The sequence below is a fragment of the Strigops habroptila genome, chromosome 1 (genome assembly GCF_004027225.2).
Source record: "Strigops habroptila isolate Jane chromosome 1, bStrHab1.2.pri, whole genome shotgun sequence".
Taxonomy (NCBI): domain Eukaryota; kingdom Metazoa; phylum Chordata; class Aves; order Psittaciformes; family Psittacidae; genus Strigops; species Strigops habroptila.
Genome location: NC_044277.2, coordinates 53,081,825 through 53,095,747, shown reverse-complemented (window position 1 = coordinate 53,095,747; position 13,923 = coordinate 53,081,825). Strand labels below are relative to the sequence as shown.

The window sequence follows — 13,923 nt, the reverse complement described above, 5'->3', positions numbered from 1 at the left end:
CCCATGGCAGGGGGATTGGAACTGGGTGATCTGTAAGGTCCCCTCCAGCCCAAACCATTCTGTGATTGTATGTTTCTATGCAAAGCCAAGAATAAGCACAGTGAACAAGCAGAGAATTGAACAGAGTAAGTAGAACAGTTGAAAAAGAAAATAGGTACACACAGAAGAAAAGCAGGCAGGTAAGGTAAAAAAGAAAACTGTATTGAAGAACATAGGACAATCGAAAGGTAAGCAAAATAGCCTGTTACCAGAACAGTTTTGTAATCTGGTTTGTATTCTCCATGTTAGCAATTTACTTGTTGTTTTTTTTTTGGAATCAGAGTTGGTGTGTGTATTCAGCTCATGTTCCAGTTGTATACAGCACCCATACAGTGGTTGTTAAAAGCACCATGTTTAGAAGGAACCTTATGGCTGCCTGTCATTCACCATGGAGCATACTTTAAATAGATGTAACAGCACGTCCTGATTCTGGCTAGAAAGTGTTTGAACTACTATCAGAAAGTTAGTGTAGTTTCTCTTGATGGTGATATTATTTTTCCCTTTGCTGCTGTGAAAAGACAGTGAATCATTCTGAGTTTACTGGGATGTTGTTCAGAGGGCAGATGGACCCAGATGGTCCATCTGTGTAAGAGGAGATCATGATAATGTATTTTCTACCAGATTATATGACTTTTGAAAGCCTGGGAATGCAATGGGGTTGCTTAGCTGTCTGCATAAAGGTACAATTAACAAATTTTGCTTGGTGGTGAGTCTTGTAAGCCTCAACTCTCTCTCCATCTGTTTCTGACAGTGAACCTACACAGGTTACCATGCTCTATTCTCGTCAGGGGACAACAGAAACCATTGAGGAGGTAGAAGGGGAGCATGAAGAGGAAGGAGCTCATTCAGCATCAAGGCCAGAGGAGGAGGAGGTGGAAGATTATAGCCTGGGTTCAGAAGGAGCTGCATATACTCCTGATACTGATGTGCCTTTGTACTCCACTATGGATAGCAATGCAGAAGCTCCACCTTCCTATAGCAAAGCTGTCAGCTTTGAACACCTTCCCTTTGGTTCCCCAGATGACTCAGCTGGTAAGAGCCTCATGATGGTGAGCCCAGATGACAGTCGGACGGACAAACTTGATACAATTCTCCCTCCACTGACACATGAGCTTACGGCTAGCGAGCTGCTTCTGAACAAGTAAGGACCTTTGACAGGGAAAAATTGTTGATTCCAGCCTGTGAAGTTTTGTCATTACTTTGGGTTGGTTTTTTTTGTCTCCGACTAGCCTCCAGTTTCTGACACAGACCTTGCACTAAGTTAGATTTAAGGGAAGAAGCTCATTTCCTGTGTGTGCAGTTGTTCTAATTACAGATTTCTAAAATTATTCAAATTCATGTTGGAAAGACTCTCTTCTTTCCCCCCAGATACCACACCTTATTGTTCCAATTAGCATTGAATTTCTGAGCTCAGTTGTCATGGGGTCAAGGGCTTTTCTAAATATTCCTTGTGGAGGAGGCTCCTCTACTCAAGGCAGCTGTGGTTTCAAATAAGTTTCCTCCAGGGCTATCTGGGAAAATGTTTCTCCTTTAATTATTTTGGAGTACTGTAAGGGGAACTCTGACCTTTAGCAGAGTTTTTAAGTCAGTAGGAGCTGACGGCTATGTAGAGACACCACCTTGCTAAGTACTTTCATAAGGGATAGGATGCTCCCCTCTTTGCTCCTCAGACACTGTGCTCAATAGCACAACCAGCACTGAGGTGGGGATGGTGCCGCTGCTCTGCTTCCTTTTCTTTCTGGTCTGACTCAGCTAGAGGAGAGCTTCCCTGAATGCAGGACAGATTCTGAAGCCGTAGACATACCTTTCAGAAATTGCCTGCATCTGGACTGCATCTGGAGAGAGAGGCTGTGTAGATCTGACATTGTAGATGCAGTGTCTTTTATCCTGTTTTTCCATAGTCATTTTTGCTTTGAGGTCCCTTCTCAGGCCAGGGCACTCCTTACGATTAAGCAAAGAGAATTGTGACTGTATCTGAAAGTCATTTAATCATTTGTTGCTGCCTTTTATATTTATATTAGTTAGGTAAAGGGGAGAAGATGGGACACATCTAATGCTCAAGGGCATTTATTATGTTCTAATCTTCTGTCACAGAAGTGTTCATAACATACAACTCCTGATGGATCTCTGGATTTCCTGCAAATTCCCATCTATGGTGATAAGTCAGATCTGTATCCAGACAGGGCCACACCAGCATTATGTGATTTACATGAGAGACGCTGGTTGGGCAGCCATAGGAAAGCGGTGCTTGTAGAAGATCTTGGGTCAGGCTGACTCTCTGGGTAAAATAGAAAATAACAGAACAGTTATTTTGCCTGAAATTCTTGAGCTTTGAATCAGGCTATTTGATTATAATATCAAATCTCTTTTTTTTTTCTCATTGAACTCAGCAGCAGAATTTTATGCTTCTTTTCAAAAGGAAAAATAATAATTTAAAAAGCAGCTCTTGTGAAATTAATTTTAATTTCATTTACTGTACTCTGCTCTTCACAGAATGTTTCATGATGATGAGCTGGAGGAGTCAGAGAAGTTTTATGTTGGTCAGCCTCGAGTGTTACTTCTCATTTATGCCCTGTACAATACTCTGGTGGCCCGGTCAGAAATGGTGTGTTATTTTGTGATCATCCTTAACCACATGATCTCTGCCTCCATGATAACGCTGGTGCTTCCCATCCTTATATTCCTTTGGGCCATGCTGTCTGTTCCTCGGCCAAGCAAACGTTTCTGGATGACAGCCATTGTCTACACAGAGGTATGCTGCTGGTTTTGCAACCCCGTGTCTAGCACAGAAAAGATAAGTCGTGAGCTTTCTATAGTCTCATTTCTGGTTTTGAAATTCTCCCTGATTCTCTAGAATCAGGGGCCTTTGGCCCTTCATTTTAACAGAAATATTTGCTAAAGTCCTGGCAATTTCTATGGCATAAAAAGGTCTTGTTTGTGTTTTATTCATTGCAATGAGGAATATCCTTCCTGGCATGTAAAGCAGTTATCACAAGAACAGACCATTTGCAAACACCTACTATATGATTGGTAATGAAGAGACAGTATACACTGCTTGTGGCATCTCAGGTACCACTAAGCATCATCTGTTGGTAATGTTGATTGACTTTATTTATTTATTGATGAAATATGAACTGTTATTTCTCTGTAGCAATGAATATCCTGGTTTATCTTCTCATAAAACTGACAAAGTAGTCGCATTTCTCCCTTTTTAATGTCACAAGGCTATTATACCTGCCATGCTTATAAAACATCCCAAGTGTGTTGTGTTTCTGAACAGGTGGCCATTGTCATCAAGTACTTCTTCCAGTTTGGCTTCTTTCCTTGGAATAAATATGTGGATTACACAAAAGATAAACCCTACCATCCACCCAATATTATTGGCATTGAGAAGAAAGAGGGTTATGTGCACTATGATCTTGTTCAGCTCCTTGCTTTATTTTTCCACAGATCCATTTTAAAGGTAATCTGAGTTCCGATAGTTTCTTTTTTTATATTTAATTTTTAGTTTTAATTTTTCTAGTCACTCATATAGGAAAGTCACTCATCTGGTTATTAGGAAAAATTCCTTCACTGAAAGGGTTATCAAGCATTGGAAAAAACTACCCATGAAAGTGGTTGAGTCACTATCCCTGGAGATATTTAAAAGAGGTGTAGATGTTGCACTTAGGGACATGGTTTAGTGGTTGGCTTGGCAATGTTATGTTTACAGTTGGACTTGTTGATCTTAAAGGTCTTTTCCAACCTAAGTGATTCTATGATTCTGTGATATACCAACACAATGAATTTGTCTTCATCCTTGTGAACACGACTGAGCTTAGCAATGCCTGTGATAAATACTGTGACAGAAATACAAGGTTGAAATGCTCTTTTCTTTTTCCACTAGTGCCATGGATTATGGGATGAAGACGAGAAAGGAGACAACTCCAGTAATAAAGAGGATACTGATGATGAGCTTTCTCTGACAGGAGACAGGAGAGATTCTTCTGCCTCTTTGAAATCTGTCAATCTTGCGGCATCAGTGGAGTCCATCCATGTCCACTTCCCTGAGCAGCAGACTGCCATCAGGAGGAAGAGCTCTAGCAGTATATCACAGCTTTCGCACAGGTCCAGCTTCTCCTCGCATAGATCTAAAAGAGGTAAATGTCATGGCATTTCTAGGATTTGAAGAGCAAACATTCATTTCCCATAGGATTGTCCTGCTGAAACCTTGTGCCAGTTGCTTTGGAGATCCCAGAGGCTATCGAATGCTGCTGCTCCTCAGTAAGGAAATAGGATATGAACCAGAGTATCCTCATGTTTGAACACACTCCAAGCCTTCTTAAAGTTCAAATGGAGAGCCATACTTTGTGATTCACTATGTTTTGAACATTACATTGTCCAAAAGCTGGGAAAGGAATGCTCAGTGTGGCCCAGATCCAGAATTTCTGGTTCAGCATAATCTCCAGATAGAGGGAATTCAAAGCATATGTATTTTTCATATCTACATTTGATCATACTTGAAGTAAGAAAAAGCTTTGATAAGGAATATTGAAACAGATTACCAATCCCATCTTGCAAAATGGACGGGCTTACTCTAGCCTGAATGTATATATTACTAATTGAAACGACAGAGTCAGATCACTCGAATACTTGCCTTTGTCACTAGTCTTCTCTTTTTATAGTTATTGATCAAGTTTTGATCTGCCAGTGATTAAACCTTTCCTGGATGCTTCTTGAAGATTTTACCATATTGGAAAAAAGCATAAGAATTCATTTCAAAGCTTCTTTCAAATATGAGACTCATATATGGGATGAAAGTCTCAAGATTTATTACTTTCTAGTTTTTGTATTTAAACTTTGATTTTGAATTAGCTTCTCTTTTCCTCCCTTTTTTTTCAGGAAGTACCAGTACACGAAACAGCAGCCAGAAAGGAAGCAGTGTGTTAAGCATCAAGCAAAAATCTAGAAAAGAGCTTCTTATGGAAAAGTTGCGAGAACAAATGAGCAAAGCCAAGGCCTTTACAATTAAAAAGTGAGCAATGTGAGGAGTTGTGTGTTTGGGGGAGAGGTTCCAAACAGTAAAGGAGTAAAACAGAATTTTAAAGACAGCAGGTTACTATACTACTTCCGTTAATTCAAGGGATTGAATGGATACATATACAGTTCACTATATGCAGATACTTTTACTCTAAGTCCTACCAGCTGAACATCAGACAAATCAGCAGTTGTTCAAATAGCATCTGCCTGATAAAAAAGCTAAATATCCTGTGCGAACTTGGTGGGCTATGTATATTTCTGCTGAAAAAATGCTAATACAGTGGTTTAGAAGCAATCAGAACAAGGGACTGGTGTCTATGAAGCCCTGTGAAAGCCACCAGAGTAGATCTTATGTATCTTTAGAAATATTAATCATATCACACCCAGCCATTCTTTTCTTCAATGCAAGTTACAGTGTTGTTAAATCACTTTTTGGTCTATGTTTTTAGGACTCTCCAGGTGTATGTGCCCATCAGACAGTTTTTCTACAATCTTATTCATCCAGACTACAGTGCAGTGACTGATGTGTATGTGCTGATGTTCCTCGCAGATACAGTGGACTTCATCATCATTGTGTTTGGATTTTGGGCTTTTGGGGTATGTCACAGAGGCATCTATCTGTAAATCCCCAGTAGGATTTACGTGCTGTAGATGCTAAGTATCATGTGAGTGTCCTCCTTCCTCGACAACTCTGTTATATTTTCTTTTTCAGAAACACTCTGCAGCAGCAGATATAACTTCTTCATTATCAGAGGACCAGGTTCCAGAGGCATTTTTGGTGATGGTGCTTATTCAGTTTGGTACCATGGTGGTAGATCGAGCACTGTACCTCAAAAAGACTGTTATGGGAAAGGTCATCTTCCAGGTCATCCTTGTTTTTGGAATACATTTCTGGATGTTCTTCATCTTGCCTGGAGTGACAGAAAGGTATAACCCTTATAATCAGACAATACAGGTTGAATACTGACGCTCTACCAAGTTGTTTTTATTTAAATCTGGGATGGTTATAGCTAAGCTTTGGAATCACAAACAGGATTCTTCTTGGACTCATTCCTAAGCAAAATGTTGGAGTGCCTTTCCACAGCCACAATAACAGTGGCCAATATAAGTTTAAGGAAGAATTAATTGTATAAGTATGTACAGAAATATTCTTAACTTAGGCCAAAATGCAAGCAGGTGAAAGAGAACTTGCCTGTAACTTGAGTGATTAGAGTCCTCAGCTGAGACAATATTGGCTTCTGATTCTGTTCCCTACTCCCAAGACTGCTGCATGCTGGCTTAGAAGAGTGAGTAGAAAATGTCTCTCTCAGGGTAATTTAAAATTTACCACTTTCCTGGAATGTGTGAACTGTAGATTTAAATCTCCTTACACTGAGGAATGTCTAAAACCCATGTCTCTTCTGAAGAGCAAAAGTTCTCCTTCCCTACTCCTGCCACATGGCTCTGGAGGTGATATGGAGGTGGTCACCTGCTGCATGAAATCTTGTATCACATGCCTGATCAGGTTCGCCCTCAAATCTAACGTTTTTCATTGTATGGCTCAAGGCAGTTATCACCTCAGTCTACGCTGCAGAAGTGTTAAGGTTCCCTCTCTAGTGCTAACTCCCTTCTTATTTAGAACTTTAAATTGCCTTGAAGTATTTACATCACTCCATTGAAATGAGTGTGTCACCTGGGCTCATTACACTTCGTTAATAGTCAAGTTATTTTACTGGGAAAAAAACTCGAAATAGGTGTATGGTGTAAAGAAAGACTGAAAGGTTTCATTTCCTTTCAGAACAAATGTTTTATTTTTCCACAGTGCAGTAGTAATTTTGCCCCAACTTGAAAAACAAAAATGCATTCTTCAAGTGGATCTCCTATCTACTGTGCATTGACAATTGATGTGAAACTTTTGGCTTGATTTGGTCACTTGAAAGGCAATAAAATTATTTTTACTTTTTCTGTGCTTTTATGCAATTTATATCAAATTTTTATCTCAAAGCTGCATCTGAAACCACCTGTATTCCTCTAAGTCAGGCTGATTCTTAGAAGCCCTTGCAAATTGACTCATGAAAATAGTTCTGCAGGATCTAATTGAAAATATTGGATCATGACTGGCTCACAAATCCACCATGAGGCATCTCCTGCAGTTCCACCATGCTATTGAACTGCATTCAGAAATGGCACATATTCACCAAGATGGTCAGAGCAATGGAGCACATGACATGTTAGGAGAGGCTGAGGGAACAGGGTTAGTTAAGTTTGGAAAAGAGAAAGTGAAGAGCTGTCTTCAGCTACCTATTAAGAGGACACTGAGAAGGAGCTAAGCTCTTTTCAGATAGGACAAGAGGCCAGAAGCTGGGAAAAAAAGGGAAATTCCAGTTAGATATGATGAAAAATATTTTCACAATGACGATAGTCGAACACTGGAGCAGGTTGCCCAGACAGAGTGTAGGATCTCCATCTTCAGAGATACTCAACTGGACAGATCCCTAACAATTTAGTGCCATTAGACCTGATTCAAGCAGAAGAGGGTGAAAAAGATGATCTTCAGAGGTCGCAGCAACTGAAATTCCCTTATGAGTTCATGACCTTGGAGGTGCCGCTGAGAACACAAGTAGCCATTAGAGCTGCCTAGATTCAGTCCAGATGTCAGCCCTCTGAAAAACCAAGAGAAGCAGTGTCTACCCGGGGCTCATAGTGGGATTTGCTGTTATGGGGGCTGAGGGCAGACTGGCCTGTGTTGGGCAGCAAGGCACCTCTAGCATCCAGAGGGAGAGAGCACTGCCCCAGAGCCTGCAGGTGTTCAGGAAGCCTATTCCCAGTCCTTCCCCTGTGACCTTGAGGTGGCAACAGATGCTGTTTACAGACTTTCTCATTCAGTGTCTTTGAAATACTGTTTTAACCCTGCACAGTAGGGTTAAAACAGAACAAAGGGCTTTTCACAGGATCTCAGGAAAAGGAAACTGCCAGGAGCACAAAACGTTTCAAGCTAATTTGGTCATACACAGGTACAAAGCTCATCACTTTCATTTATCTGTCTTTTCCATTACAGGAAATTTAGCCAAAACACAGTTGCCCAGCTCTGGTATTTCGTGAAATGTGTTTATTTTGGCTTATCAGCGTATCAGATACGCTGCGGATATCCAACTCGTGTTCTTGGCAACTTCCTCACAAAAAGTTACAACTATGTAAACCTGTTCTTATTTCAAGGGTAAGTCTAAACCTACTGCTCTCTGTCTTTTGTGAAGTAAGGATCTGTTATCATGAGATGCTGTAGTTATTCATGACTTCTCTTCACTGGCTGCTGGAAATGAGACAGTAAATTTTGCACAGCACACTCTGTATATGCCCTGCATGCCCTGTAGTCCACATGCACAAAAAAATCTATTTCAGGAACGCAATTTCAGAAAAATCATTCTCCCAATTTGAATCCGGAAGCCTGACATACATGTTAGCCATTCAGGCCCCTATGATTTCTAAGAAATCACTCTGTGAGCAGAGATGGGGCTACATACTGTTCTTGAAAACAGGTAATGTTATTTGTTTTGCAGTCCTAAAAAGTAGCATCAAATCTCAAAGAGATCTTTGGAGCAGGTCTACAGGCTGTACCTCAGCAGGTGAGAGGGATAAAGTGAAAGACAATACACATGAGAAATAGGAGATATACATCAAAAAATGTTTCCTTTTTGTATCTTTTGAGAAGTGCTGCACATTTGAAACTTTGGGAGTTAGGAGTGTTAGCGCAAGTAACAGGCACAGCATCACCTCAGAGTGAAAGGTGGTTTTAAGGAGGCAGATCCCACGCTCCACTTACGCTGTTGTCTTTAAGCCGGTTAAAAGCATGTACATATTTCACAGAAAAGTTAGAATAATTTCAGCCTTTCCGCAGTATTTGCAATATGGGCCTGTTGCATTCCAGTAGGAAAAGTTACAGAGGAAAGCTTTCTTCATATGAAATAGTCTTTGTGACCTGGCCAAGCAGAAAAATGTGGGACTGGTAAAGGGAATGATGCACTTTGAGCAGCTTCTATATACATGTTGGTTTCTTGTTAGCCCACCTTATGCTGCTGCTTATTCTGGAGTCATAAAACCCAATTCTACATGCAGCTGATGGCTGCCCACCTACTGCAGAAAAGCCATGCACCACTTGTTGTAACGAAGTATAGAACAAATTCCCACCATCCTGTGGAAAGGATGTTCCTCTACTCCACTGCCTGGTCAGAGGAGATACAAGAAAGTCTCTCTTGTGCTATTCCATCAGTGGCTCAATCACAATTACTGGGCGTAATGATGCAAAAGCTTGTTTATGATCTGACAAAGAGATCTAGAGGAACATGAGCTATGGCAAAAGAGCAGCCTCAGTACTAGCTGTGCAGTCTCAGGATATGATTGTATTTGTGTTTGCAAAATCTCCCATTAAAATGTCTTTTAACATTGGCTTAATTCTCCCTCGTCGTGGACACACTGTGCTTGCTTAAAGTGATCCCCCATTTCTGACAAGTTATCTGCTCATTCTTTAGGTTCCGCCTGGTTCCATTTTTGACTGAGCTGAGAGCAGTAATGGATTGGGTTTGGACTGATACCACTCTCAGTCTTTCCAGCTGGATCTGTGTTGAAGACATCTATGCTCATATATTCATCCTGAAGTGTTGGCGAGAGTCAGAAAAAGTAAGGAAGCCCCATATGAGTGATACAGGCCTTCTCTCCCCCATGCAGAAATGAAGAGAAATAATCATGAGTCCCTAAATAATTGGGAAATCTACCACAAAGTTTGTTAGAAGACACACCTGGTGTTTATATTCAGAAATATTCAGGCTATTGGGTACTTTATGTTAGTTGGCAGTCACTACAAGTGAAATTTCAAATGGCTTCTCCTTTGTGCATAGCTGATTTTTCCACCATTAACATGAACTCCACAAGCACACGCCTTCTAGCTTAATTGCATGCCTGACTTTCAAGGCCAGGGTTCAAAGTCCTGGTGTTCACATAGGCTCACTTTGTCCGTAACAATTAAATGAGTAACCTGCAGTAGCAGGGAAACTGTAGCTGAAGAGAAATGTCAGTAGAATAAAGAGCTTGTGCCTCCCCAGTGTAGGTCCCAGGGACACCTCGTTCATGTAATCACAGAGGGAATTCAGCTGGCTCCTTTATCTCGGGAAAGCCCAGAACTGAACTGCAGGCCAGGTAACCCCACCATTTGTCTGACTGAAATTTCAGTCTCTCTAAATCATTTAAGCTTCAGTTCAAATTAAACTTGCAAATTCTGGATTCCTTATAACCACTATAAAGATTGCAACCATATGCTTGCTTATTTTGCCAATTCGAAAAAGAAATTAGGCATTCTTTTAAGAGTGACCCAACCAGTCAGAAATTGTACATCTGCAATGAAACAGCTAAATTTTTAAGTATTACTGACGTATTTCTGCTTTTATTATAATCCTGTCTCTTAATGGTAATTATTTTCCAAGTATGTCACTTAGATTAACTCAGAGCTGCTATGCACACAGATCTTGCATATAGGCTTTTTCTGTATGAATTCCATTTTTGTCATGAGTGGAATGTCATCAGAAGCTTCAGAAGTCGGAGAAATAATAATCCAGTTCTACTTTGACTGTCCATCTCACTGCGTTTTTTTACACTACAAAACGATCATTCTGCATTATATGTAGCGTAGATCTGACATGGGAAGATTTCCACGTCTAACCTAGCCTGTGTGTGCTAATGCCATGTAGCAAAATAACTACCCCTGACTTTCTGAGTGTTGTTCAAGGTACTTTGATTCTCTGTCTCTTTCTTGCATCGAGTGGTATGCCTAACTACTTTGACTGCTAGAGGCCCTCTGAGCTGTTCTGTAACTTCATTAAAGGTGCCTGAACTAATCTTATACAGACAAATAATATACCCCTGCTGATCTTGATATATTTTAATGAAAACAATACTTGGTAGTGCAAGACAAATGACTTGATACACTGCTTTTGAAAAGTAACTAATTTGTTTTAAATACAGCATTGTATTACAAATTTAATATTCTCCTAGGGGGTTATGGATTCATGTTGTAAAGCAAGAACAATTTCCTGAAAGCCAGATTCCTGGCATGTGTTTGAGGTGCAGTGCAATACAATGCGTATTTATTTTGCACATGCAGTATGGAGTGTGTGAAAGACGGGATCCTAAAACACTTTGTAGAGTTAAATTTTATAATAGAATGCACCAAAATAAATTACAGTGATGGTAAGGCAGGATTTTGCGGATAGTGAAGCTCTTAAAGTATGCAATCATGAGGCCAGTAACAGAGGGAGGGAATTATGGACAAGGCAGAACACACGTTCCATGTGATCTCCTTTGAAAAGAGAAGGATAAAAGTGATGTCTCTTTTGGTCTCAGAAGCTAAGAAAGGGAAGGATGTTACATCAGCAGTGTGAAGACTTTAGGAAGAGCAACAAAACTTTAAACATTTAATTGCAGTTGCTGTGGGATTCACTAGAAACAGATTGTATCAAGCCTGTGAACAACTCTTAGAAATACTGTATGTGAAGTGTGAAGTGAATATGGAGGTAGTGCAATATTAGACAATCCTACTGATTGTGCATGTCAGTTGCTGGCAAACAATTGGGTTTTTTCTCCCTGAAATATAGTTTGCAGCTTTTCAAGCTCTGTGAGAAGAATTCTGCCTTAAGGACCTTTACAATAGAACTTCTTGGAAGGACAAATAAAGAAATTGGATCACTCCCAATTCCTTATCAGTTTTTTCAATCAATTGTTGTGTCACTGTTGCTGCTGTTATTTTTTGTTTGGTTCCTGTGAGTACATGCTTGCACTCATTCAGACAAAATATTCCAATTACCCTACTCAATTTTTCCCTTCTTTAGGGCTGTGAAGAACCAAAACCACAAAGGTTTACAATATTTTTCACACCAGACACCCACTTGACGTGGGTTCATTTGGCACTTTTCTCTGTTGTCACCAGAAATTCAGTGTCTGTGCAGGTTCGGCTAAAAATCTCAAAATAACTGGCCAGACAATGGGTAGCAAATTACCACAGAAGATTGGAAGCCTTAAGATCATTGTATATTTACCCATCAAATCACACCAAGTGTACCTCTGATAGAAGAGACATTACCATGTTGCTGTTTGCTTTTGCAGAGATATCCCCAACCAAGAGGCCAGAAGAAAAAGAAAGTTGTGAAGTATGGAATGGGTGGCATGATTATCGTCTTGCTGATTTGTATTGTCTGGTTCCCACTGCTCTTCATGTCTTTAATCAAATCTGTTGCAGGCATCACCAACAAGCCTCTAGATGTATCAATCACAATAACTCTAGGAGGTTATCAGGTAAAAAAGAAGAAAGACTAAAAGCAAACTCTGCTGTTGCTCTATATTTCCTTGTGCTATTTCTTATTCTCTTCAGTGAATTGAACTCAAACTCCAACAAATGATCCCTTTTGGGTTTAAAACATGTTAGTTTATCACTGATGTAAAATATTATCTTCATCTGCAAGCTAAAACTAGAACCTACTGGCAGGGGAACCTGTATAAATTATCCTATATAAGGTACACTCATATAACTGCCTATACGTCCACATGGTAAATGTAAGATAATTGGAGGTAGTTTGCTTCTCAGTGGAAGAAGATCATAACCTTCTCCTGTTGAATTGAGTGCCATAATAATCTTGGACTGTGATGCACAGGGTGCTGTACTGTGTATGTAGCAGCTAATGTGAAGTAAATGTGACAAGTCTATGTTCTTTTGTTTCCCAGCCTATTTTTACAATGAGTGCTCAACAGAGTCAGCTCAAGGATTTGAATCAGACCGGTTTCAATGCATTTCTGGGAAGCTATAGGGGTAACACTGTAAGTGAAATGTACAATACCTCATTACTTAAAAATCCATGCATGTTTCCAATTGGAGGAAATGGAGGCCTTTTGTGAGTTGTTTATGTAGTTTTAAGCGGTCAGCAGTGATGCCATCATCTGGAAGATGTTTCCGTAAAGAGGGTTTGCATGAGTAAAGGTTCAGACAGATCATTTGTCAGGACAGGGCTGGATTATGGTGAGACAAGTTACCATTAATTGAGGCATCTTTGCAAAAAGTCATGGAAGACACTAGTTGTTCTGTTGACTGAATAAAAACCTCCCCTCTGAATGACACAAACCTTCAGGAGACATGATGCTGTTGATGTATTGCCAAAACAAACATACTGTGGGGACAACACAAGAGTGTTGGGTCTTTTAAGCCCCGTGCTCCTTCCTATAGCACTCACAGCTTTCACCTCCCAGTGAGGAGATGTGATGAAGTCAAAAGAAACTGTCTATCGCCTAGAAAAGTTTTGACATGAGAATTTCAAAACAGAAATATTTAAACATAGTCTCACTATTTCATGGTGCAACATGCTCGAAGTTATCACAAGTTTCTACAAGAAAAGGACTAGTAATTAGTAGAAGCTATTGCATTAATAAAGTAACTGCGATTTGGTCAGATATAACTTTAAAAGAAGCACTTGCTTCTAGCCCATTCAAGAATTAACATTTTTTTGTACTAGATCCTAGCAAATAGCCCATGTATTGTAGCAGCAATAGTGTAATCTTGATCCGCTTCTGAAGTTACTAGTTTCAAGTCGCCTTATCCTTTGCAGCTATCTTTCTATGCAGAAAGATGCTTAACAAAAGACAGTAAAATTTTAACTTAAGTTTAAATAGTCTCTACTAAGGTTACATGATGAACTTTCAGACTCCCTTTGGACTGCGTGGCCATCATTCTTCAAAGAGCAGGGCCATTTTTATTTCACCTTCTTAGCTTGGCTATAATTTTTTTTTTATTCTCCTTCCCATCTAAATCTCCAGATGGTACCTGAGGAAAATAATCAGTGCAAACCACTGCAT

General features: G+C 40.0%; 1 protein-coding gene across 16 annotated transcripts in view; it reads left to right on the top strand.

Moving 5' to 3' along the window:
* The window catches only part of PIEZO2 (piezo type mechanosensitive ion channel component 2), a 321,453-nt gene that overhangs the window by 298,537 nt on the left and 8,993 nt on the right, over positions 1 to 13,923 (top strand). For 15 of the 16 annotated variants that reach the window (XM_030498994.1, XM_030499011.1, XM_030499098.1 and 12 more), the window contains 11 exons: positions 791 to 1,180; positions 2,533 to 2,791; positions 3,320 to 3,502; positions 3,926 to 4,178; positions 4,921 to 5,053; positions 5,508 to 5,655; positions 5,771 to 5,985; positions 8,096 to 8,254; positions 9,564 to 9,711; positions 12,187 to 12,375; positions 12,802 to 12,894. In XM_030498994.1, the coding sequence (XP_030354854.1) occupies positions 791 to 1,180; positions 2,533 to 2,791; positions 3,320 to 3,502; positions 3,926 to 4,178; positions 4,921 to 5,053; positions 5,508 to 5,655; positions 5,771 to 5,985; positions 8,096 to 8,254; positions 9,564 to 9,711; positions 12,187 to 12,375; positions 12,802 to 12,894 (2,170 nt within the window). The remainder of the gene's footprint in view (positions 1 to 790; positions 1,181 to 2,532; positions 2,792 to 3,319; positions 3,503 to 3,925; positions 4,179 to 4,920; positions 5,054 to 5,507; positions 5,656 to 5,770; positions 5,986 to 8,095; positions 8,255 to 9,563; positions 9,712 to 12,186; positions 12,376 to 12,801; positions 12,895 to 13,923) is intronic. The other variant, XR_003993421.1, reaches the window with a different exon arrangement.